At 38.4% G+C, this 27629-nt stretch overlaps 1 protein-coding gene across 3 annotated transcripts; it reads right to left on the minus strand.

The window, feature by feature from the left end:
* Positions 1–1470: 1470 nt before the first annotated feature.
* Positions 1471–26979, minus strand: YTHDF3 (YTH N6-methyladenosine RNA binding protein F3). Of its 3 annotated transcripts, none has more exons than XM_015855721.3 (5): positions 26720–26979; positions 25002–25026; positions 19617–19702; positions 16803–18395; positions 1471–6016 (listed from the first exon to the last, which is right to left on the minus strand). In XM_015855721.3, the coding sequence occupies exons 1-5, from the start codon at positions 26741–26743 to the stop codon at positions 5993–5995; spliced, it is 1752 nt and encodes a 583-aa protein (XP_015711207.2). In that variant the 5' UTR covers positions 26744–26979; the 3' UTR covers positions 1471–5992. The 3 variants fall into 3 exon arrangements, with proteins under 3 accessions (XP_015711207.2, XP_085395635.1, XP_015711206.2); XM_085539509.1 differs by lacking the exon at positions 26720–26979 and adding an exon at positions 26449–26592; XM_015855720.3 differs by lacking the exon at positions 26720–26979 and adding an exon at positions 25911–26437.
* Positions 26980–27629: the final 650 nt, after the last annotated feature.

A 27629-nucleotide genomic window follows, 5' to 3' on the forward strand; every position in this document is an offset into this window, starting at 1 on the left:
ATGTAAATACTGAAGATTGTTGGCTATTATTAAACAGCAGCTGCATATGTTAATGTCTGCAAAATAATGTTTTGGTGTTTTTTTCTTTTTAATTATTATTATTATTATTATTATTTTTTACTTTAGATATACAATTATAGTAAATAATGAAAGACCCACAACCTTTTACCTTACCATTTTGTTGAAATGTATGAGTTGAGCCCAAACTAAAGCTAAACCTCCCCTTATCTTGCTTAGCTTAGATATTTTTATTCCCAGACTAAGCATAAAACAAGGGTGTCTAGTTTTAAACATCTGAGGTTCATTGAGATGTTCGCAGAAAAAGAAAGAAAAGATGCATCAATTCAGAGTTCAAGGTTAAAGTATAACGTTTCATGTACAAGGACACAGACAGCTTGTTTATTTGAAAGCCCGCAAGCTCAACTTAAAATACAATCATCAGTGTAGAGTATTTTGTTTCATATTACATGAACATCCACTTCATTCTCAAGACGCACATCAACTCGTGCAGGCAGATGAAATGTTATAGCCTGAGTGGATGAAATTAAAAACAAAAACAAAAAGTTTCTCAAGTTTCACAAACTAATCTTACAGGCAAAGGAAGTAAATTCAGTATTTAGATGACAAGCATAGATGCACAGAGGATATGCAAACAGTTTTATCAACTCCCACTGTTAACACATCAGTTATCACCACCCCTAAAACTCGAAGAAACAACCAGAGCAGATCCTTACATGGGAATAACTATATGCTCTTCAAAACTTGAACAAAACGATGCCTCTCTCCACCTTCCAAAAGAACGTCCTGTAGAGTTAGATTAAAAAGATTGGCCTTCATCATCTGGGAAACTGAATTTAGCAGCTCCTGTGGCAAACAGACTGAAACATACCAAAACAAATTAAACTCCACTAGCAGATTTCTTTTGTCCTCAAAGGAAAATCACCGAGTTGGGAACATTTATGTGAATTTCAAAAAAAAGCATCCATGGTCATGTTTCCCAAGGTAGCAGCAGACACTGGAGTCATCCCAAAAGGAATGGGAAAATGTGAAAGAATGCTTACTTAGATGAAAGAAAGGAATTCATTGCCTCCTGAAGGTCTAACTGAGAGCAAAATTCTGGAGGAAGATACTTGAAGACCAACCTACTTGTGCTCTCTGCTTGCATTACGACAGATGTTCCTGGTGCAACACAAAGGGAAGCTGGAGGAGACATCCAAATCATGTTTGACTTCTATTGTCAGACTCCTATATCTGGGGAAGGACTAGGTCAGATAAGAAGTGGTAACAAACATTATGCATATAACAGAACATTAACAAACAAATGTTACATGCGTTACTAGTAGTATTTGGCTTAGAGATCCCTGAACAATGAGTATATAATTAATGTTTCAGGATTTTTATGGGAAGTTAAATACTGTCAAAAGCCTGGAATAGTTGAGAAATTTAACTTCATGAACCGAAAGGCCAATATTCACCATATTCAAATGCACTTTATTCAAGTATATAAAGTAGAATAGACAATATAGAACAGATGCTTTGATGAAAACATGTCAGCTGTACACTAGTATTATAGTTTTAAACGAAGCCAAACTTTATGTAAGATTCCTATAACTCATGGAATAATTCTTTCCTCTCCCACAAACTACGGCTTACATGCCAGGCTGAAAATAGATAAAAAAAAATTAAGATCAAATTGTCAATTGTCATGCAAGGTTTTCATTTAAGTTACTGTACGGTAATTTATATAAAAACAAAAATGTAAACCAGCTTCTTTTGCAACTGAATAGGACTTCTCTTATTCTCTCAATTTATCATTAAATTATACTGACCTCCCACCTGTCAAAAGAATAAAGACATGGAAAACAGGAGTGTAGTTCCATAATATAAAATGGCAGCAAAAATTAGTTCAAACAGCTTTGAAAGCCACATGAAAGCCATTTCTTCATAAAGAGTTATTTATATTTGAATACCTGGGATTATTCGTTTAGAAATGAGTGCAGCAGAAAATTTAAAGATGCTCCACAAAGGTTTTTCACATTCTACTAGAAACACCTCAAACATTTAAATACTTTCTTGTGTAAGAACTAACAATAATTTCAGAAACATAGCTGCAAAAGGGCCAAAACAAAGATAACCACCATTTACGGAATTCTAAACACCGTTGCTTCAATGTTTTCAGTGAAATTGGCAGTTTCAAATAGGAAAATGGAAGATGCACTGACATCAAAAGAATTTGTTTAAAAGAACATGTTTCAGGTGTGGAAACACTTGTACTACATAGAAAGCAACTTCAAGACAGAATTTTGACTAAGGAATGAAAAACAACTAATATACTTCCTTCTAAACACCAAGGGTTTTCTTTGCACTTGACTAAAAAGCTCATCATGTTTGGTGGATTTGTCTGGGATGAAAATGATTTTGGCAAAGGGGCTTTTGCATCTAAACTTTGCAGATAGTGCTTTGAAACCGTCAGAGTATCCAAGGAGAAAAAAAGCAAAAGGATTTACAGAAAAAATGGTATTTGATAAATTAAGCCTAGAAAAACAAAAGATGTGAAGCAGTGAATTTTGTCTAGCTGTGAATATTGAGGTTTCCCCAATCCAATTATCTTAAAAATAAAGTAGCACCCATGTTTTGCTTAAGTCAGCAACCTGAGCATTCAACTGACAGGATTTATTTCTTGTCAAACACCAAAAAACCCCCTACATTAAAGATGCTGATATTACAAAGACAAGACATACTCAAAGATTAGCAAAGCTCACACAACTTTGATTTGTCTCAATCTGTACAATAAGGCAGGTCAAGTCTTTCAGCAATCCTTTCTCTATGACTTCTCAGATGAGTTTGAAGTGTGAAAACTACTCAAAATGGAAAAGACTGCATTTTCACCCTCCTCCTGTACTAGAGATGCAATAACATCTTATTTCTCTGTACGCTAACAAAATCTTGCACTAAAAACAGCTTTTGGGTTTTTTTTTTTGGGGGGGGGTAAGGGCAGTCATCTTCTGCAGTTTTCACAATACTACTACATATATGGTTCACCAGCTAGTGAGCACATAGTTACAATGCAGCAACCCCTTTTCAGTACTGCTCCTGAAGGGGCAAGCCTTCTTCCTTTCCCTCCCACCATCTTCCTCGTAAAAGTTTAACCTCACTGGTCAGACAGTTCAAGAATTTTTCTGCTGGTTTAACTGGTTCAGTATGGACCACAGGAAAACAAATCCTGACACAGAGGAGGTAGAATCAGGAACAGAAATAGGCTTCTACCAACTCCACTGTTAGCACGCAGCCATTAACACAGCTTCACTGTATTGGGGAAAAAAAAAAAGAAGAAAAAAAAAAAAAAAAAAGAGACCAAAAAAAGTATTTCTACGTTTATTTGAGATATTAAGCACCATTCCTTTTCTTTCTGGAGGAAAATAGCTCGTGCATAAGGAAGCTGAAGGCTAGCAGTGTCATGTGTCCATTAACCAGTACAGCACTCCACAGCTGTATATTACAATGGTGTATATACTATTTTTTACAGCACTTTGTATGCACATAAAACTCCTTTTAATTTCAGCTGCACATACTAAACTCTCAGCAGTCTGCAAGTCGGTCACAACATGACTAATACCATCAGCAATTAAACTCTTCTATTTGTAGATCAACTAACAACCCTGGAACAGCGTAAGAACTGTCACAGCTCTCTAAATGTGATCACCTCCTTCTGTTACAATCCCTTCTCATTTTCCAAGCTTTCAAAGTCTGCAAAGTAACAAACTCATTTTATTCTAAACCTGATTCAATCCCAGAGCAATGCTCATGCTATAGAGTAAAATAGGCAAGGGGTAAAGCAGGAAATACCTTAAGTCTGCAAAAATATGAATACTGCAGCAGAAGCAAAGTAAGGTTGCACATGCAATCAAATCCTGAATACCTGACTAACAGCAGCTTTCTTTTAACTGGAAACACCTGTGCTTTTTCCTGATATTTCTGCAACAAAGAAGTAGAAGCACGCTGATCCCTTGAAGGATTATCAGAAAGACTGCGTTCTTTGAATATTGATCTTTGTCACTTCAAATGATCAGTCACAGTTGGAACAACGGGCAGTAATCCACAGGTCAGCCAACAGAGGGAAACAAATACCTACAAAATTTGTTAGCGAGAAACAAAGACAGGGAAGCATGGATTTGGGGGCTCAAGCCAATTTCATAAGGTTTGGGCCTTGAAAACTCTCTTGGTCTCCTCACATAATAAGAGCTTAGCATTTCCTTTCTCTTCCTCACCTAATCAGTATTTAAGAGATACTGCTGCTTCTTTCCAAAACATGGAAGCGGCTCTCCTTGGGAGTTTGCAGAAAATAAGCAGTAAAAAATTAAGATTCGTATCTGCTATTCCTCATCCTCAAATATTTAAAATAATGAGTAAGAAATAACATGTATTGAATGTTTTGTATATCAAAAGTCTGAAGAGAGACAGGGGCTTGAAAAAAGAAAATCTAAAATCCAGCAAAATAGTCTGCATTCAAAAGAAAGTCATACCACTTAAGCTTCAGAACTTTGATTGCCAGAATCTGTAAATGAAGGGCTCAAAACAATATAAACATCTGTGCTGGACATTAAGACATGAAACGTTCAAATAATATGCCGTATCGCTATTTTAAGCTATAACATATCTGACTTCTACACTGTCTTTCTAAAAAGAGAAAGCTATCCATGGAGTTTGGTACAGGCTGTTCAGTATTTCATACAGTCAATACACCTGCTTAACATTTTTCTAATATTCTCTTCCAGAAGACAGAATGCGCATGGCTACATAAACTGAAACAAAAGATACGATTCGAGGAGTTAAAAGCTAGTAGAGCAGTAACCAGTTTAATATGTATTCTAAAATTCCTTGTGTTCTAACAAAAATCTTGATAAAATAGCTACGTCTTCTCCATGGATCAAAGAGGGTTTGTTTTGTTTTTCTTTTCTTTCCAATATTTTTAACAGTAGACAGGGGAAAACACCTCAATGTTGGGAAAATGAAACAAAAAACTTTGAGAACAGTATATGCTTGCTAAACAAGAATTATGTTTATTTAGCTAGTGAATCACCTAGAGGAGTAAATTTTCACTTTCATGATAGCAATCTGTCAGGCTTGCAAACACCCAGAAATAGGAATTAAAGATTATTTTAAATGTAGTTATAAAGGTCATAAAAAGTCTGATTTAGACTGAGGTACATTTACTCAAAACTGAGATTCATCGAGTGGTAGCAAACAAACAGTTCCTCAGACAAATGCACTTTTTTCAGTATACATGTTACAGAAAAAAAAAAAAAATAAAGAAATGTGCATTAACTGGTGGTGTCCACCAAGCTGCATATTAATATTCTCTTACACCAAACAGTTTGAAACAAGGGAAATGTCATTCTAATATAATTTTATGTTACGTTTCATTTGGCTAAACTGCAGCTTAAAGTTGCTTTGCCATTTTAAAAGATTACTACAATAATTTTCACATGAACATTTAGACTTGAGTTTTACTCCAGGACTAAATATGGCATGATTTGCTTTTAATCTGTTGAATAGCTAAAATCTGACAATTAAAAAAACTACAAAGAAAAAAAAAATTAAGTTGAAGCAATGTGAATCTCACATCATTGAACCACTTCTAATGGTTAAATGTTAGTATTTAACAAATTCAAAGAGTTAATGAATCCTTGCATTCGTTCAGTCTCCTGTGCCTTAGCTAGGATGCATAAATACAAAAGACAGCAGATACTGGTAAAAGCTTCAGGACAGAAAGTGCTTGACGAAGGTACAGTTCTCAAGTGTGTTTGGTGAGAGAGTATAAGGGCAGATGCACTGATGAGAACCATTACAAGAAGAGTCAATTTCGTGTTAAAGTGTTCAAAGATGTCACCTTAAGCAGAAAAAAGCTTTAATAACGTCTTCTTAGACATATTAGGCATTTCCAGAGTCTACATCATTAGTGTTGTAATTCTAGCAGGATATCTCCATACAGTTATTGTTTGTTTCTATTCCTCTCCTGAAAGAGAACAAAAACAAAGAAGAAAATCGTGTTAATACACAAAGTGAAACATCATTTGCTTTCCTCTCATTAAAGCAGTAGCATTATAAATTCTCTAAAATCAAGGAACTAGCCTTCAAGGACTTCTAACTTTATAACTTTACATCCATCTCTATGTACATCTTCTCTCTACAGTAGATACCAGATGAATGAAAAAACAAAGATCACGCTCCCAGATACCTTAATCAAAGACTGCTTTAATAAATGTTTTAATGTGCTTAAGATCAACAGGTAAAGAAACAAGTTGCACCAGTACATCTTCCTCCATGCAAACACAGTGCTGTGATAAGATAAAACAAAAAAGGCAAACTAAGCAATATTTTTGTCTAAAAGTTACTTACAAAAAGAATGAGGTAGGAAGGGCTGGGAAAAAGACAAACAAAAACAAGATAATAACGATGACAGAAACCACTCAAATGCAAGTGTCACATGCAATCAGGCTGATATTCACCTCAAAGCTACAATTGAGGTATAAGATGTTGCATTTAGTATAAAAGATGTTATGAGTGCAAAAAAAAAAAAAAGAGAGATAAGCAATGTGAAAATTTGTATGGGTAAAAAATATAGTACTCATTTCACCATGTGTCTACCAGAAACTAATACAATCTTCCACTGTATTACAAGACCAACAGAGAAGTAACATTTTCAATGATTTATCATTTTCTTGAAGATAAGCACACAATTTAGTATTATGATTTCTAGGAAAAGAACAAACAGCAATTATTCTTTCTTGCCTTCATTACAAATCTTGCTAATTAGACTGAAGAAAAACACCACAGTTTGACTCTTGGAAACTAAGAACTTTTCTTCCATTAGAATTATTATTATATATTTTTTAATATGTATCACTGAGCAAATGATGTAAATGTTTGATGATACTTTCTGGAAGAGATAGCTGCCTGCCTCATTTAAAAGAAAACAGAACTAATTCTCACTGTTTTTACACATTATAACACAGGATGTTATAATTGGAACACAAACATAGCAAGGAAAACCAAAATAAACCAGAAGGCATTTAAACAATTCAAAACCACTATCTGATATCATGCTGAAACTTTATTATGCTAGAAACTACTTAGAGAAGGTGAAAATTAACCAATAATTCCAAATAAATTCTCCCAAAAAGACATTATAATGAGAACATACATAACACTGAGATAGCTCCTAGAGAACAGCTGATTATCTAGTCTTCCTCAAGACAGATTCTGCTTCAAGAAAGGTTGCTTCAAGATGAATATCAAAGATGCAGGGCTTGCAGAGCTCTTGGTCACAACAGTAATCTCACTGCCCCAGCAGCTGTATAACTTAGCTCGTTCCAATCTCCACAACAGAACTTCTGTCTATTTAAGGAACAATGTTAGCATTATTCCGCAATATTCTTTTTCCCAGTTCAGAGATGCGTAGACTATATTTGCATAGTGATTTTAAAATGAGATTGATGCTATCAGTCACTAAATTAAATTAATATATACTGGTATGTTAAGAGTGTATCTCTAGGCTAAAAACACATGATCACTGGGCCTCATGCCTGACTACGTACGTAAAGCATGCAAAAATAGCCTGCTTATGTACATCTTAGATTATTGCTGTACTATTAGCAGACTTAACTGCCAAGTGCTGCGAGCCACTACGGTGGTACTATAGCAGGCTACAAAACTGCTATGTTAAATAATAACGTATCAATATTTTCACTATTTAAAATACTATCTCTACAAAAGTAGCATCTTCAGTTTCCCTCCATCTACAGGTGCAATCAAGCTGATTACACAGTTTCCCTCTGCTTTCCAAACTGCTGTCTCTCTTCCTTATGCTCCTTAGACTCAGGTGAGTAACATCTTTTCCAAAACTCAGCATCTCAGAGTAAAAAGCTCCTCAGGTCAATCCACATTCCCTGCCAAAGGCCAGCACAGCCTGCTTCAATTCCCGATCTGCCATAGTAAGTTTACCCAGCTCTGGGTGGAGTTTTAGAGCAGGAGTGGAAAGCAATTAAGCGTATGAATTAGAACTATGTGGGAATGGAACAGCTGGTGAGCTGTAACTGCTAGCAAGAGGCCATGAGGTGAGCAAGCTTCATGTACGCAAACAACTTACTACACAAACAGACAAAACCAAATCAAGGTGAACTTAAAAAGGTTTGGGCATTAGAAATATGTCTCAACTGAGAGTAAAGGAAAATATGTAATGAGCAGAACAGCAATATGCATTGAATTACTGACTTGAAAATTTCATTGCACTAATTGAAAGATCCTGTGCTAAAAAGCAATCACAATGCAATTTATCCTCTGATTTAACAAAATCTCTATGCCAACAAAATTTCAAAGAAACAAAAATATGTTCTGATCTGATTTGAAGGAAAATGCTGAGATGTATGACACCACTTTCTGGAACTTCTTACCCAAACAAGGGAAATGAAAAAAATGCTCATTTTTAGTAGCAACATTTAAGTGGAAACCTAAGAAAAAGAATTGTTACAGTCCTAAGATGAACCTCCCCCCCTCCAAGGTCCTACAAAATGAAGTTCAGAGTGAGAGAAGGACTTATGTTTATTTTGTGATAGTTAAGAGGTGTAAGCATTTGAAGTTGTGCATTTTTAAAGCCATCTGGGATTGCAAACTTGCACAAACTGCAGGTAGTTTCCCCACATGTTCAACTCCAGCACAATCAACTATACTTGTAAAAAAAAAAAAACCAAAATTCTGCTGAACTTGTGCATCACGCTGCAATCTTTAAAACCTTCATGCTCGAAGCTGTCTGCTTTGCCCTGTCAAGAGACAGCATTCTTACAGCAGTTTCAAAAGGGAACATGCAGCATTTTTTTGTTGCTTCAGTGCAGACTTCGATTTAATCTTCATGTTGATCTGCAACATAAGCAAACACGTCAGACTGCATTCTGTGAAGGGAAGTGCAGGCACACACCTCTGCCAACCCAACTGCGTGGGCTGGAACACCTGGCAGAGGTGGAACAGACAGCTGTAGAGGTAGTGAGAAAAAGCCACAGCAAAGCTAATGAAACCTCATTTACTAATGACTTCAGCCATAATCTGCCATTCATCGTACCCCAGTGTATCACTACAGCTGGGACAGCATGAACATTGATTTTAGTGCTCAAGACCACAACCAAGAATAGATTTGTGCAAAAAGCAAAAATGCTAGAAATAGTTTACCCCATTTATAGCAAGAATCTCATTGGCTGTATATTAATGAAACTTCTAAGGTTGTGTGAAATGCAGGTCCTTATCAACATCTCAAATTCCAGAGGGAAGGTGAATCTGAAGACAGATTATCTCACAACCAGATAAAAGAATTTAAAGACAACTAAGTGGAACTTCTAGTGATTCTGGGAGGGAAAGATCAGGTGGGAAGGATCTCTAGGAGATGAACCCAGAAATTCAAGCACTCAGATACCATCTCCTCCCAAACGTTTGGTTTCTTCTATTCCTTATTTCAACATGAAAAGTAAAAGTCACAAATTAAAAATCAAAGATGTCAAATAAAATCTTACAACTCCAGAGCACTTCCTTGTCCAGTAAGCCATATGAATTAATACTCATCCAAGACCCTGCTGCTGTAGATCATTAGAGCTCCAGGCAACAAATACAGCTTTCAAGCATATAAATGCTAGGGAAGTTTGAAAAGCTGCAAAACCCAAAAATCCTATTTTCCATATTAATTTTGATGGCATTTTACTTATTTTAACCTCAGAAAGCTTCAGCAACAGCAAAACTGTGAATATTACAATGATCATGGTAAATTATATTTGAGCAGATCATTTTCAGTGGGACAGACCATTCTATATTTTGTTATACTTAAGAGAGAAATGTATTTCACATCTGAACTTCCACAGTACACTAAATAACAAGGTCTGAACATTCATCAGGCAGAGGTGGGAAAGAAACTCAACTAATTTAAAGATACTACAGAATGACACAAAGAAAGGCGCTGCAAAAAACAAACGTAAACTCCATGAGCCAGAAAAGCACTTCCAGACTTGTTTTCCCAGATGGGTACTGTCAGTGATGGATTGCCCAATTCTAACTAGACATAGTAAGTGCTTCCCAACAGTGCAATACATGTTGAAATATCAGATTTTAATTAGCTACACTACAGCCATCGAAGGAAGTTCATTAAAAAGTAAAATAAGAAACTGTGTAATTCTGACTTTTCAAGCCTCAGAACTGATATCTGATGAACTGCAGGAAGCAGACAAGTGACAACTTCTACTCAGAAGTCCATGGACAACAAAAACAAGACTTTACTTAACAACTCTACTAAGAAATCTAGAATTGCCTTAGAAGAGAAATGACATTCACTGCAGGGCTAGAATATACTCTGCAAGAGAACTTCTCAGACCTTCTTTAAGCCTCACAACTAATGCCCTCTGCATACACGTAACAGAAATTACAATCTGCAACTCAAATTTCAATTTAACACCTGCCATGAAGAATCATGACTATAGTTTATCTCATTTTCTCATTTTATTCCATATGAAAATGGAATTAACATACAAATTTGCTTACATTCTCACAACTGAATACGACACTAAGTAGAGAAGCACAATAGTAATCAATTAGCTCTCCTATTATGAACACTACCAAGCACTTAAATGGAACCTGGCTCAGACAGTTCATCTGATTAAAAAAACACTGTAAAACATGATTTCAGATGATTCTGAAGGTTAAAACCAATCAATTTGCATGCTAAAACTCAACAATTTAGTTCAACTCAATCTGTACAAACAGTGTTTCTAGATATTTCAGCTTCATACTCTTCTGTTGGTTTGTTGGTTTTTCCATCAAATCAACATGTCCTTATGCCCCGTCCTTGGAGGTGTTCAAGGCCAGGTTGGACGGGGCCCTGGGCAACCTGATCTAGTGAATGTGTATGTTTGGTGGCTCTGCCAGGCAGGGGGGTTGGAACTTCATGATCCTTGAGGCCCCTTCCAACCCAGGTCATTCTGTGATTCTGTATCACCAAAAATCTATGCTCAACTTTCTCCTAACTAGTCCACCTCTGGCATAAGTTAATGAAACAAGGCAGAAGTAGAATGAAGTCATGCAGGTTGTGACTACTTTACATAGCCATTTTTCATCACACGCATAGCGTTCAGTGCTATTTGTTCTCAACAGATTCATCTGAGCAGGATGCAAAAGGCCACTCGTGAACAATTATGGATCTGCTTTTGCTCTGTAAGGAACTTAGAATTGCTCCTGTGTCTTAAAAAATACAAGAACTCCAACACCGCATTCAGAAACACTGCAGCTCTAACAAACCATACTCAATTCAAGTTCAAAGTTTTGTTTTAAGAAGCTACCTTCATATTTATGAACATTAAAGCATTAGATTCCAAAAATGATTTGCCTCGGAGCATCCAGGAAAACCAGTTAGATGATATTCTGAGCTTTTCCAATAGGGGTCTGTATATTGCAAGAGAAATTTGGTCACTCTTGCTCAGTAGAAAAGACTCTGAAGTCTTCCTTCTGCAGGCAGGAATTTCAAATCAAAAGAAAAGGGAACAAGATCCATTTAAGTCTCTTTCTAAACTAAAACTACCTGTGAGCTTAATTGCATTCCAGCACTTTCATTCAACACTGCAGTACTGGACTTCCCCTGCTGTAACAGCTTTTCCCTTACAACAGAAAGGCAGGTTACATCACTACTTAAATTCTTACATTGTCATTATTTATCATTGATACAATTTTTTAATATCCAAACCCCTCCATATCATCTTTATCCTGTAATAAACTTTGAATGCTAACTCTAAACAAGAACAATTGCCTCAGCGAAATGCACAGAAACCACGGGCACTGAAATTCATATGCCTGTAAGAAAACTTGCAGATCATTTTCAGGTGCTCCTAAATGCCTCACAATGCTAAAGCATATTAAGGCATAGGAAGTATACTTCATCACAGGATGAAAAAGCTCGATCAGTGTCCAAATTCATCTTGTAGCAAATAATTCTCGTTTCTCACAACCAGGGTTACCTTCACTTTATGCACATCAACAGTAAAAACAATCTACTTTCTAACCAGTTATTATTTTTTTTCTTGCAGCAGACATGATACCTGCAATACCACTTATTTATAAAGAAAAAAATGCAGATATGCAACAAGTAATAACCCTCAAAATCTGAAAAGTAGATAGCAAATGCATTTCTCACAAGATATTAAAAATCTCCTGTACTTACTGTTTTGAATCTTTAGCACACACACACAAGACTACAGCACAACTATCAATTACCCACATTCAAAATGCTATTCAACTACCTCTTTTCTTTGACTTGTGCAAGGATTATGTGTTTATATCAGAGCTTGACAGAGCTGAATGAGCTGGAGCAGGAGGAAAAAGATAACAGTGAAGACTTTATGGATGTTTTTTCGCTTCCCTCATTCCCCTACAAGATATTGTTCAGAAATATCTAATCAAGCATAAAGACAGCAATGTCCTGGAGTGGAAAGACATATTGTTTAACAGGTTTAAAACTACCATCTGATAAGACCCGCTTATCAGAGAAACAGCAGCCACATCGGTATCACAACAAAGGAAAAAACATGAAATTACTCTGAGTCAGAAAGTTCTGGCTATACGAGCACTCATACAACAAGGTAGTGCCAGAGGAAAACAAACATGGCAAATAATTACCTGCCCTTTAAGTTTCCTGTAAAGAAAAAAAGCCAAATGCAAATTAGATAAGCAGTTAAGATTATTACTATTTCATCTTCTCCTACAGATAATAATTATTTTTCAGGACTGTTACAATAAAACAATTTAATGCTACTGTTACTAAGCCAGTGGTCCACAGTTAGGAGGAACCATGACCTTCTGTCCACCTTATGTTAACAAGAAGTAGAATTCAGTACTAAGCAACACCAAAAGAGGTCCTCAAACAACAGATGATGACACTTCTAAGAAGTCACCCCCTTTGGCTGAGTGAAAACCTTGGAAGATTTCAACAGCTGTTTGTTAGTTTGGGGGTATGTTATTTGTTTAATTGGCTGAGAGCTTGGTTGTTTGGTTTGTTTTTGTTGTTCTGAATGAAAGTCAGGCTTCATTTTGACCTATGTATTTGTTGATGGCCAAGTGTATTAAATACAACATATTTTTTGCAACTTATTTTCCTACCGTAATTACATACTCTTAAACAGGGTATTTTAAGCTGTAACTTTTTCAAACAGTCTGCAGTCATGCACATTTACACTACAACCACAAAACAATACTTCAACCTAAGGTTTAATGCAACTGATGCAATTTCAGATTACTATTGACACAACCTCATGAAAAAGGAGCTTGCTTGTTCCTTAGATTAAAAGATATAGAATCATAGAATGGATTAGGTTGGAAGGGACCTCAAGGATCATCAAAGCTCCATCCCCGCTGCCAGAGGCAGGACCACCAGCCTCCACACTTAATACAAGACCAAGCTGTCCAGGGCTCCATCCAACATGGCCTTGAACACCTCCAGGGATGGGGCATCCACAACCCCTCTGGGCAGCTGTTCCAGCACCTCACCACTCTCTTGGTAAGGAACTTAGTACATTTAAAATAGGATACTAGAACCTCAGCAGTAAGAAAATTGTGTGCACAAGTTTGCTCCCAATCCTACTTTTACATATCTGGTCCACAGCAGGGTCACATCAAGCAGTGACTGATACAGCAGTTCTAATATTGACACTTTAAAGCAGCCTGTATCAAATGCAAAGTTAAGGAAATCTCATTCACTGCACTTTTACAAGTATGCTGTCCTAACTTAAACAAAACAATGACAAGTCAGATTAGAAATTACTTATTGATTACCCTGAGATTTTAGGGTTAATTTTTATTTATTTGTTTATATAAACATATAAAATTCGTTTATATAAATAATATATATATATATATTTACAACCAATTACTTTCAAATAAGTTAGCTGGAATGAACAGTTATAGAGTAAAACAACATCTATAAATCAGATGTTGTTTTGCTTACATCACTGGCTGTAGGAAAGTTTGCTACCGCCTTTGCAACAACAAATGTGTAACCAAACATGAAGAAACATGCAAGTGACTACTGCTATCTGATGTATTATTTTTTTTATGAACAGCAAAAAGAAAACTTATGACAGAAGCACCGGAAACAACCACAGCTGCCACAGAAAACAGGCCTTAACTCAGTTTGCATGGAATACTCAGTTCTACTGGCAGTAAGAAGTGCACTAATTTGTATACAGCTCCATAAACTTAGATGACCTTAGGTAATAAAGGATTACTCAACTAACCATAAAACAGAGCTTACAATACTAATTACTGCATTTCTAAACCATGTGTGAATCATGAAGGAGTTAACAATTGAATGTTTACAGCTTAAGGATAAGTTGTTCCCATACTACATCATAACAGAACAAGAAGAAACCTAGAGGTTTTAAACCAACACTAGTTGTTAAGGGAATGAGTTTAATTTGGACTTCCTATATTCTAAGATATGGCCCTGGGCAGCCTCATTTGGTGGGTAACAACCCTGCCCAATACAGAGAGCTGAAACTAGATGATATTTAAGGTCCCTTCCAACACAAGCCATGCTATGAATTCTATGAATTTCCTTCAGGCATGTCTTAAATACATCTTCAAAAAGGAAACCTCACTTCTAGACACAGCGTCATAGAATGGCTTGGGTTGGAAGGGACCCCAAGGAACATGAAGTTCCAGCCCCCAACCAGGACCACCAATCTCCAGATCTGGTACAATACCAGGCTGCCCAGGGTCCCATCCAACCTGATCTTGAACACCTACAGGAACAGTGCATCCACAATCTCTCCGGGCAGCCTGTTCAAGCACCGCAACACTCTCTGTTAAGAACTTCCCACCGACATCTAAGACACGCAGCTCTACATTCCTTTTTTGTAATTTGCTACAAAAACAATTTGCATGTTGTTGTAAAAGTATTGATGTCCATTGTGCGAGTACCGTAACAAGTATGTTTGCTTTCACTAGAACTGGGAAAAGAAGCTGTATTAATAGAGAAATGTAAAGTTCAATACTTGAGTCATACAGTTACTGCATGCATCACTGAAAATATTAAAGAGCAATATTCCTTTATTACATAAAATACACAATCGCAGTCACGTAGTTAGAGACCTATCAAATGCTGCGTTTAATATGCTGATGTTTAAATTTAACATACACGGAAACATTACTAAATCCATGCTCGCTCCCTCCCTCCCACTATGTGTCACGGATTTTACCTACTGTGGAGGGATACAAACCACAAAACAGTTGCTAGGACACATCAGAATTATGACTCCTTTGCTAAGCGCTTTCACAAAAGTATCTGTTGTACTTATGAAGTCAACAAGGTCTTCATAAAGTGTCTTATACCATCAGAAATCAAGGCACTTCTGACACATGAAGGCTACAGAGAAACACTTAGTCTTGCCTTTCTGAAACATTACTAAAACCATAAAGTTGTACTAAAAACTGAAAAGATCAAAATTTTCCCCTTACGTAAAATATTAGATAGGATCATGGTCCAATCTCCCATCATCAAGATGGCACAGAAGCAGCAATATTAATTTAGGACACCACTGTTTCTTAAAAATTCAGCAAAAACAGAAGAAAATAAAAAGGGGTGCTCTAAAATTAATGCTTCCTGCTTTATTATGTTGGCCCATGGCATCAGAGGTTGATGCTGGCAGTATGGCAGTAGAGGTTGGACCTCACCTAACAGAGATAAGGAGATAGTGGAGCAGGTGAAATTCTTTTGCAGTCAGAACGATGACAGCTTCAAAGAAGAACAAATTCAGGACTTTAATATCCCACAAGTCTCCTATTTAGCATAAACCACAGACTTAAGGGTATTTTTATGCAGTAAGTGGTGTGATGGACGAACAGAGAGCAAAGTCCCACTGATGCAAACTCACACTTCTGAATATCAACTAACTAGGTAAAGTAATTCCAGACCCCTGAAGCAGTTCTAACCGTAAGATAAATCATGCATTTACTGTTACAGTTAACAAGACTGGAATAAAATATAGCAAAAGTAAATATTGAGGCTAATGGTGAACAGAGCAGTTTTTAGTGGTGGGAGAGTTCACCTGACAAGCAAGTACTGTTTGAAGTGAAAGTCTTTTTTCCTTTTCTGAAATGTTGGCCTCCAAAATTACAGTTTTCTCTACAGATTTATCACAGGTACACTTTTAATCACAGAAACAAACTCCATAGATTTTTAATTGCACTGTCAGAATTGCCAAAGATATAATCCTGACACTGCGTAAGTCATCGTTATATCACTTGTATGTTTCAGAAGCCTATAAAAGACAAACTGAGTCCAGCAGAAAATCTGCTCTTCGCGGTAATCTTGTTGTTAAAGTTAATTAAAATAGAATCTTAATTTATTTTGTAAATAACATTAACTTTATCTATAATTTCAAGTCTCCTCCTTTAATGATTCAGAAACTGAAAAAAGTCTAAACTGGGAAACTTCATTTATGGATAATGTAATCTAACTTTTGTTCACTTTAAAAAACACTCAGAAGTCAACTTATGCACGCCAATGTTAGCACTGTGGTTAAAACACGTAACTTGTTTTATTAACACCGGTTCAAGAAAGTTAATCTTTTCATTAAGAACTAGTTATCTCGAGTACATACACCTTGGCAAAAAAGCACCACGTTCCGATTCAACACTCACACTGAGAAATTTCTGTTGTATGAAATAACAAGGTCACCAAGAATCGAAAAAACAGGAGAGCTACTATAGTACTGGTTTCTTACCCTACGCATGGCTTCCTCCTCCTCTTGACGCTTTTCATAATGTGCAAAGTCATCAAAGATTGAGGTGGTATGCTTGAAAGTAGCAATTATTTTAAGCACTTGCTTGGCTTTTTCTAGGGGTACTTCTTGAGTGTCCCTCGAATTGGTAACTGGTTTGTTGTCATTGTTTTCCAAGCGAATATGCCGCAGTTGGTTATTGGGAACGTCTTTGACAAAGATCCATTTGACATCAAACTTGCCCTTCCACTTATCCTGAGACCAGACGCCAGCATATGCATTGTAGTCCACAACAGACTTCATCTCAGCCACTCCACAAAAGTGTCCACTGCCATTCACGCTGAAGAGTAAATAGAGCGGGCCTTTTCCATTCAAGGAACGGTAAGCAGCATCCAAGCGCTTATTACCATGTTCAGTACTACACCAGATAGAGTACTTAATGGAGCGATGAATATCGTCCTCTGAATAACTTTTGATTATAAACACACGTCCATTCTTCAGGTTCCAATCGAAGTCTTTGGGATTGTAGTTGTTTATGGCCTTTAGTTTCTCCAGCACTGGGTGCACTTCCACACCAGAAGGTGAGGAGCTGACGGATACAACACCTAAACCAAAGTTTTCACTACCAGCTCCATTGTTCTGGCTGAAGCCCACACCCCTGTTACGAGGCGCTACCCAGCGGTTTTGCAACTGCTGCTGCTGTAACTGGTGAGGCTGGGCCTGCTGCTGAGGTCCTTGTTGCTGTTGTGGTTGCTGTGGCTGAGGCTGCTGTTGAGGCAGTTGGCTTTGCACCAGTGTTGGTGGTTGAATTAATGGCTGAGGCTGCTGGATTATAGTCTGAGGAGGCAGTACTGGTTGGGCTGGGGGAGCTTTTACCACTGACCCCTTGTCATCCCAAGTTCCAATATTCATGTTGTGTTTTATAGGTGGTGGTGGTACAGCAGGGCCCCCAATGCCCACGTTACCTTTAGGCTTGAGTTTCGGCTGAGGTTTAGCAGGCTTCCTTGCAATGGCAGCCCATGAGGTTGGTTTAGGTGCTGAACTGCTAACCGGGGGCACACTGTTGGCTGCAATACTTGTCATTCCTGTACTGCTCAGAGCTGAACCTACAGTTTTTGTTACAGCAGCTGTCATATCTCCACCAATTTTCAGTCCAGTCATGCCTTGCTCAATGCTGCTAATCCCAGGCACCTTGCTCAGAGTATCACTGCCAAATCCAGCCTGTCCATCTGCTATGGCTCTCCCAAGAGAACTAGGTGGATAGCCATAGCTGCTGCTGTAAGCAGAGCTTTGTGTTGATTGTCCCTGAGATCCACTCGTCCCCCATGTAGAGAAATCTGCATTCCCAGGAAAAAAATTAAATCCATGCTGCCCAAGAAACGGAGGGGTGTTTCCTAATGCCCCGGGTTGACTAAATACACCATCGGGTATGTAATGGTGTTCACCATTACTCATCTGTCCATAAGTTGTCAAGTATGGCATTGGAGGGTCACCTGCAGTTGACCATGCTGCTTCGCCTAAGGAGTATGGAAATCCAATGGATGGAGCATAATAACTAGGCATATATGGGTCTGACATTGGTGGATAGCTGTTACTCTGCAAGAGAATAAAACAAAAATCAGCAATATAGGCTATACTCTCAGGACAAAATATTTCTAATACACTGTTAACAATCGTATGAATGAACTCACAACTTTACCCATTCCCTCAAAGGTAAGAAAGATGAGTAAAAAGACCCGTTGGAAGTAGCTAAGCTTTCGGAAACCGCTTCAAAAAAACCAAGGCATAACAACTTCATAACTTTTAACAAAGAAACATAATTGCAATTAGGACTTAATTTTTTTGTATTCTTGCTGCTTTCTTGTCAGATTTGTCTAAATAGGAGACAACTACCAGAACATAACGGTAGAAAGAACATAAGAACATCTTTATTTAGTGAGGAACAATATTCAAACTAAAGTTCCCATTAAGAACAATCTGTGGTCTAGCAGAACAAAGTTTGCTCACTTAATCCAAATTCCATTCCCAAGACTCCCAAGAAATCACAACAGTTATGTCTTTAGATTATGAAGTTCCAAGACAGTTGAAGGACTACCCACCATACAACATCTGATGTTGTTTTGGAAAGAAAAATGCAGCATGTTATCATCTCTTAGATAATGCCTCCTTAATATTGTGTTATTTGAGGAAATGGAAAAGGAGGAAGAGTCCTCAAAAGTCTTTTAATAGTTTGTCCTTTCCCTCTCAAGACCACTACAACTTATAAACTTAACGTATATTAGCTTCTGATTACAGAGACAATTCAAAGCTCTGAAAATAAGCCATTAACATTCCAGCAGAAGCATTATACTGCACTCCAGTAATATGATGCTTCAATCTATTATGCAATCAACTGTGAGATATTCCTACCAGTCTCAAAGGGAATCATGTCCATGCACTTGATATTTTCTCAGAGCCAATGGAACTGTTGTTTTGAATTTCATCCAAAATACAATTCATTGCAAACGTAAGGTGTAGGGTTTTATTTTGGTTGTATGGGTTTTTTTTTATTTTTGAAGATTCTTGTAACCAGTTATTTTTGAAGTTGGAACACAAGCAAGAGACACCAGAGCACACTTACTAACAGAACCTTGTCCAGAATTTAAGACAGCTTTAACTGTTTCATGTAGTATATATTAAATACAATAAGATACAAAACTGTATCTCAACAGCTATTCAGGCAAGTAATGCTAAGAAAAATCACTCAAAAATGAACTAAGAATGGAATTCCATTGAACTCCAAAGTTAACTTCAAGACAGTAAGCAATGTTCACTTACCTGATTTGTCTGACTACTTAGATATGGCTCAAAATCATCATCATTTACTGCATCCTTTTGATGAATCGAACCGTTCTGTACTGAAACTAAAATTATATTTGTATTAGATACACTTTCTGGAAGAGTGACGATACGCTTTTAAACTAGGTAACACTTAATCGCCTGTTCACTGAAATGCTTCTACTTATGCTTTATTGAGACAGAATACATTATTGTTAAGCTTTACGCTGTTCAAATAAAAGAAAATAGATCATTAAGCCCTACAAATCTCAGAAGAAGTCTGGAAAGACCAAAGCAAACTATTCTTGATGGCAGAGTTACCTTCCTGGAGGAGGAATTTCCTAAACTACACAGACAGAAAAACTACAGTCACCTTATTTGCATGGGCAGTAAATCCAGCGTTTCCAGAAGTACCAGACTAAGTGCAAATGTGCAGACCAGTGAGATCACACATATTCAACAGGTTCAGTGAAATCTGTAATATACACCTTTCTCCTGATAGGATTAAAGTCAACAATCCAACAAGGAAGGCCTATTTCGGCTGTCTGATTTTCTATTTCCTACACGACTATTAGAATGCACCGAATTAGCAACATGTTAAGTTTAAAAGGGACAATGCAAGACAGAAACAGATGTTCAAGTCCCCAAAAGCAAGTTTACAATCCTTTCCCAGCACACATTCCACTATACCCAGGAATCTCTTCCTATCTGCTCTTCTTAGCTTTCTATTTATTACCTTTAATAAACCTGCCTCGTTTAAGGCATTAATACCTGCTTGGCATTTTCCAGTTGCTCAAATTACTTGAGGTATCTCTCAATTCCCCCCTTCCCCAGGCTATTGTTCAAATTGCAAAATTTTCTACTAAACTCCACAGTTCCCAGAGTGTAAAGCAGAATGGTGACTGAAATAAGCAGGTAGTTTATGTGAAATTATACAACTGAAAGACAAAGAAGCCTTCTCAAAAAGAGCTGACTGCTTTTCTGAGTGCATTTTTTTGCCGCTGTTACCTATCAGTAAGTTTGGTGCGAACAAGTTTTAGAGTAATCAATAAAGTGCTCTGAGAATGAATGATACCAGAAACAGCAAAGCAGCAGATTTTCTAACAGTTGGGAAAACACAGATACAAGTTGACACCTGCTTTTCTCTTTTAGCAAAAGCCTCTGAAAAGTATATACAGCTATATAAGTAAACCTTCAAGTTTTTCTGTACATAGAAATTGTTTTAAGAGCATGTTTTATTGCTTGGTTGTGTTCCTCCCCCCACTAAAGCTAACACTGCAAACCAAACACTTCACAACTTCTTCCACGTTTGATTTCAGTAACAAGCTGTCTTCAGCAAATTAAACTAACTGGAAAAATAACAAAGGAATACACATAAACACATGGGAAAAACAAACAAACTTGAAAAAACGTATTAATTTCAGATAGCAGTAACAAGAGATGGAAAATCATCATTTAGTAAAGAACAATAGAAGATTAGTTTCAAAGCAACTACCTGAGAAGAAGGGAAGCAACCTCCCATCCTGGGGTTTTAAAAGACAGATCTCTTGACCTTGTTATATACTAACACAGTGTTTGTGTACCAGCTACAGACAAGTATGACTAACAACGGTGAACACAAAGTGTACTGAAACATGATATAAAAATATTTCCAAGTTAAATAGCAAATTAAGATAATATTAGTTTTTGTTTGTTTTTCCATAAATAAGGAGTTTCATTAACCATCATGAACTTAAACACAATGGGAACATATGGATGTTCTAGAACTCTATACTCCTTTTCAAATCTGGCCCAGTCACACAAAAGAATGATCCTCAAGGTCTCTTCTTCACACCCACGCCATAACTATTGCTTAGTCTTAACCAAAGACTACAAACAGCAACATCTCCATATACAATTTTGTTGTAACAAAACAAAAACAAAAAAAAAAAAAAAAGGAGGGACACGAGTTTCTTAAAGGCATGCAGCCACACATGAAGCAATATACAAACTATACAAACTACATGCCAAGATTAGAATCCTATCCAAATTAATCTCTTCATACTGACAGCTGATCTTCATAACAGGAGCCATGTTTATTGTTCCAGAGGCATTCAAAGGTCTCTTAAGAGATTTATTTTGGTCAGCCGTAACTAACAGAATATTCTTATAAATGTGCTTTCTTTCTTGTTTATTCTATATTGAGATCTTAAGTCAGCAACACAAAATAGTTCTGTGCTGCCATCTCTACTACATGTATACGCTTCTCAGTTAAACAGCATCACTACAACTGTCTCTTTAGCTTTTCACTCTAACTTTACATAAGGTGTTTATAATGAAGAATGCAGCCCACGCACGTATTTAACAAGAGAAAACAGATTTAAGATGCATGCCTCATACCCAAAAACTCATATTAAGGTTTCTAAGTGAGCAGGGCAGTGATGAAGTATACTAACAGAAACTAACCTACAGTTACTAAAAGCATCTGTATCAATCCAACCCTGAAAATACCGCATACTTCCATGTAAAAATACAGTGTAATTAGATACCAAGAAGAAACAACTTGTCAAATAAAGTAATTTAAAGCTCAAGTTGCTTCAACTGCTGCTATCCTTTGAATAATCACTAGCAAATTGCACAAATGATGGCCAAAAGTATTAAGATTAAATTCCCCCTTAGAAGTTGTCACTACATCCAGATTAATAAGGTACATCTAAGTACTTAACCTGTAGTGCTCCAATCTTGTTTTAAACCTAATCCTATAAATAAACCTCCTACAAAACCAAAAGTATATACAGGTAAACACGAGTCAGCACTTTCCTTTCATAGGTGCAATATGCTGGCACAAACTACAGCAAGGGAGAAGGGGAGCTTGGTGAACATCAGGTCCTTATCACCCCCGCTGCAAGACATCATTTGATTAATACCAGTTTGGATGTCTTATGTCAACACTAAGGTGTTCGACAAACAGAGTAAGAAAACTTCCAAGATAAGATCATTTACTGGTTCGAGTCTCTGAAATACTGGAATGAACGTCCAACTGACTGATACACTGTTCTATAACTGAGATGTATAAACCCACACATTGCAGTCAAAGGAAAAAGCACTTGGCACCTACTTTTAACTAACTAGAACAAAGCATCAAGAGCATTCACTAGAAAATACAAGCAAGTTACTTCTCAATATCATTTGAAGGCTTAGTATTTTTATTTGAACATGAGAAATACTTCATTTCCCTACCTAATCGTATCCTTCTCAACATCACCATTCCTATATATACGCACAGAACTTCAGATTAATCTGCTGACTCAGTAACATATATTCCCTCAAAGCCCCTTTAAGCTGGGACCACATCATGACACTGATAAAGATGACTGTCTGCTAACATTTGGACAGGAAGAATTTCTGACACTAAATTAATATATCCTCTCTAACAAACCTCTGATCTAACAGCAACTACTTGAGCCAATCCTGTGCTACCATCTTCAATCACCACATCCTTTAATCTAACACCAAATTCAATCAGTTTTGTAAATTATTTGCTATGCTTTATATTTTAGTAGAATTGCAATGATTATTGTTTTTTTATTGGTTTGTTTCACCTCCATTTTCATTGATATCATATTCTCACCAGGAGATTTGTACATTATTTAACAGGATGCAATCCACTAAAATCTAAGTTCAGAAGTACAAGAACCTCCTTATTTAGACAAGCTGAAGCTGTCTTTGATTTACACATACAAATTGTGGCATATGAAAATACACTGACTTTTGCTTTTTAATTACTAAACAAACAGCAGGACAGTATCTCAAACATAGCTCAATACTTTACATACCATTGGATGTATAGGTTAAAAACTACTCCTATGATTCTCTGACTGTTCTAACTTCTCTAGAAATACAGACAACATCATTTGAAGAACAGAAAGCCACAAACTATGTGCTAAAATGAAACTGTCTTTCTATTTAAGAGAAACACAAAGGGCAGAAACCCAACTGTTTCAAAGTAAAATCGTAAAAAGTAAGCCTTAAAGTAATCCTTAAGTATTAGAATAGGAGAGAACAAGTACCCAAGAAAAAAGACTGAACTGAAACTAAAGAGGCAGACGGGTTTATTTTTCACTGAATGCATGCTGAAATCAGAAGGGGACAGGCAAGATTCACAGAATCACAGAATTGTAGGGGTTGGAAGGGACCTCTAGAGATCATCGAGTCCAACCCCCCTGCCAAAGCAGGCTCCCTACACCACGTCACACAGGTAGGCGTCCAGGCGGGTCTTGAATATCTCCAGAGAAGGAGACTCCACCACCCCCCTGGGCAGCCTGTTCCAGTGCTAAGACAGATTCAACAAGATACAACAAGCACATGCCAACATGAGTGGTACAAATAGAAGTAAATAATCTGGACACAGACAGAACAAGAGAATAAGGAGTGTGGATAACATTAAATGACACTTCACAGAGAACAATTAGATTAGTTCAGATAATAAACACCAGGGTCAAAAAGTACACAAGTTCCCCAAAAACATTTCTAATCTGCATGCAGAAATAAGCACAGTGAATGCATCACACAGGTAGCTGTTTGCATACTATCCTACTGCTCAGCTTACTAAGCAGATAAGAAATTGATTGGCACAAACGTGCTGACTACTTAAATAGAAAACCCAAATAAATTATTGGGTTGGGTTTCTTTTGTTTTGTTTGTTTGTTTTTTTAATATCAAAGATAAGCCATAGACCAGAAAAAAAAAACCAAAACTGCAGGACATAATCAGATATGCTGCATAGGACAGACTGGTCAAGTATTTCAGAGTGACGGAAAGTAGTTGGTCATTTCTGTGAAAGGGAATAAACCCTAATTTAAATACAAAAATGTTTTAAAAAGATGAAGTAAAAAACAAACAAATAAAAAAGGCTTAGGAAGACTACAAAAATATTCTCTACAGACAGAGCCAAGATATTTTCTGAAAATAAGAAGGGTGATGTGTTCTGCTCACAGATATGAGTAATTAAGGAGTCACGTGGCTCCTATTTCTCAAGCTAAGGAAGCTGCTCAAAAGACTCCTCCTGACGATTCTAATACACTGATTCCATTCACTGTACAGAAAGGTCCAAGGCAGACTGTTAAAGAGATCATAGAAATGTATCAAACAACATCAGCTACAAAAAAACCCAGCTAATTATCTTATTACTCCTGGCAGTAATCTGAAAAATAAAAATTTCAATTGAGATACTATTGTAGCACAGTAAAAATGCTGGGAAGTAATATTTGGTACACAATTTCCTGTTGTCTTCATCTGGAATAAGCCATCCTACAGCAGCATTCCCTTCCCTTAATTGTCTCAGAACACATTAAGCTCCACAAACAAGATCAGACATTTACACAAAATGACAGTGAATCAACTTACCTTTATTTCCCTGTCCTTTAGGTCTCTGTACATAGGAAGTGGGGAAAAAAGCAAAACAGAAAATTTCAGTTAGAATCCTCTGATGTTTTTGTTAAGATAATTTAAGTTTACCAATTCTTTTCAATTTAAATATCAATCCAAGCCATTATAAAAGCTGATGTACAAATCCAACTGAAGAGTTTTAAAATTGAATTTCAATTTCATCATCAAAATATCCTACAGACTTTTATAACATGCAAAGCTTAAGTGGCAGCAGAAATCTGTTTGATTGCCCCTCCTTGAGAAGCATAAGCAATAAACATAGCATAGCCTAAAAGAACAAAGAAAGTTAGCTTAAGATTACTGCCAGTGCTAGAGCTTCATTATCATATGTCATCGTTTAAATTGACTGATGGGTACTTATCAGGAAAAAACAACCTATAATGCCTTGCCTTTTAAATGTAGAAAAGAATATACGGTAATATTGCAAGCTGAACTTCAAGCTATATGCTCCTTGTTCAGTCAGTTACATCAAGAAAATAATACCATGTCTACGCGTTCACACAAGGAAATAATACCTCCAGGAGAATTTTTTTTTTTTAGGATTAGTCATTACAAAACACTGTTAATCTGCCATGTACTAAGAAGCACTGTAAACGAACAAGTTACGGTAACCTGAATTCCTCTAGAACAAAATAAAACAGCTTAAAAAGAAATAGGCAACTCCTAACCCATTAGAATCTAACTCATCTCCTCACGAGCAGATTCTCAGGCTCCACTACTCCCCAGCAGTTTTTAACCCTGAAAGATTCAGTATTTACTGGTTTGAAAGTTTAGGCTAGGTTAGAAAAAAACACCTCCATCTTGCTTGTATACACATCTGTCTCAGAGTTAGGCCACCACCCTCTCCCAAAACCAGAAGAAAACCACCTTAAGAAACCCCAACATCTCATCTATTGGGATACAACTCATCCAGTCACGCAGAGAGCAACGAGAGATAAAAGCTAAAAAAGAAGTTGAGAAGCAACAGCCCCCGAGGAAGGCAGGAGAGCAATGAAAGCTGAGAGACCACTGAGCTAGAAATAAGTGCACAAAAGGAAACCGGAGAGCATGCACAGAGACAAAAGGCAGAAAACACTGAAGGCACAGAGAAAATAAAAGGGGGGAAGGAGGCTGCGAGAAGAAAACTTTGAAGGAGAGGCAGAGGCCCAAGGAAGAAGCGAGAACCGAGGCAGAAAAGTGCCCGCCATGAGAGGAAAAGCGGCAGAGGCCTGAGAAAACCTCGAAGCCTTGCTTAGAATCCGAGAAGCTGGAAGAAGGGGGAGGTCGCAAGGTAGGAGGCCCGAAAGAAGAAAACGTGGGTGAGGAGAGAAAGACAATTAGAGAGAAGGAGGTAACCACAAGTCGGAAAAGCCACAAAGAGCCAGGAGAAGCTCTCCGGGAGTGGAGAGAGGAAACGGGCGCCTACGGGGCCTGCTGAGGGCTCGCTAGCGGCGCGGGCAGACGCAGAGCCGCCAGGCCGGGCTGGGCCCCGCAGCGGGGAGGCGGAGCGGAGCTGGCGCGGCCCGGCGGTTATAAATAGGGGCTGCCGGGGCCGGGCAGGGGCCGCCATCGCGGGCGCCGATCCCTATGGCGGCAGGGAGGGACGGAGCGAGAGGCCGCCGGGCCGCCGCCCTCCGAGCGCCGGCCGCGAGGAGAGGAGATAGCGGCGGGGATAGCGGCGAGCGGGCGGCCGGTACCTGGTCGACGCTGGTGGCTGACATTCTTCACGGGGAGCCGCGATCCCCTCGCTCCGCCTGGGCCTCGAGTGATTCCGCACGCCGGGGCCGCTCGCCCGCCCCCGCCTCCTCCTCCTCCTCCCCGCCGCCGCTTGATTGTCGCCGCCGCCTGGGTTCGCCGCCGATGGGGCTGCCGCTGGAAGGAGCCGGCCGGCCGCACGCAGCGCCGCTTCCCCCCCCTTGCTCCGGGCTCCGCTTCCCCACAATGGCGGACGAGCTCCGGCTCCCACTTCCGCTCCGCGGCGCCCTGACCTTCCGCTCCCCCTCCGCCGGCGTCGCTGCTGACCTTTCCCTTCCCGTCCCCGCCTCCATGTCACGTGGCGCTGAAAATAGGCCCGCGCGCGCCCGCTGCCAGCGACTCAAATGGTGCCGGGGCGGGAGCGCGCATGCGCACTACGAGGCTCAGGCGGAAGGGCTCGGAGCAGCTCCCCCCCCCACGCTCCGTAGGTGTCGTAGTGCGCATGCTCCGCACGGACAGCTGAGGAATGCGAGGCTCCCATGCTCCGCTACATGTGTGTGTGTGCGGGGCGGTTGTGAATGCGGGTCTGAGGTTGTTTGGGCTGTGCTGGTGGAATGGTTGCGACCCTGGGAGATCAGGGGGCTGTGATAGGATTGAGTGTGAGAATGGACAAAGTGGTTTCTGTACTGGAAGTTGCGCGTAACTGGAGTCCAGAGGGAAGCTATAAGGGTGATGAAAGATCCAGGCAATAGGTTCTGAAAGTTGTAAACACTAGGGGGAAGTTGTTCACTAGGAGAGTGGTTAGGCCCTGGAACAGGCTGCCCAGGGAGGTTGTGGATGCCCCGTCCTTGGAGGTGTTCAAGGCCAGGTTGGACGGGGCCCTGGGCAACCTGATCTAGTAAATGTGTATGT

Source organism: Coturnix japonica, chromosome 2, assembly GCF_054131305.1.
Source record: "Coturnix japonica strain WE chromosome 2, WE-NBRP24, whole genome shotgun sequence".
NCBI lineage: Eukaryota > Metazoa > Chordata > Aves > Galliformes > Phasianidae > Coturnix > Coturnix japonica.

Excerpts from the sequence above, each read along its gene's own strand:
- YTHDF3 (XM_085539509.1), bottom strand. The coding sequence starts at position 26,592 with ATGGCGGCCCCTGCCCGGCCCCGGCAGCCCCTATTTATAACCGCCGGG. Across the intron at positions 19,703-25,001 it reads TAAAGGACAGGGAAATAAAG|TTTCAGTACAGAACGGTTCG; the intron begins GTAAGTTGATTC and ends ATATAATTTTAG. Across the intron at positions 6,017-16,802 it reads AGGAGGAAGCCATGCGTAGG|GAGAGGAATAGAAACAAACA; the intron begins GTAAGAAACCAG and ends GTTCTCTTTCAG.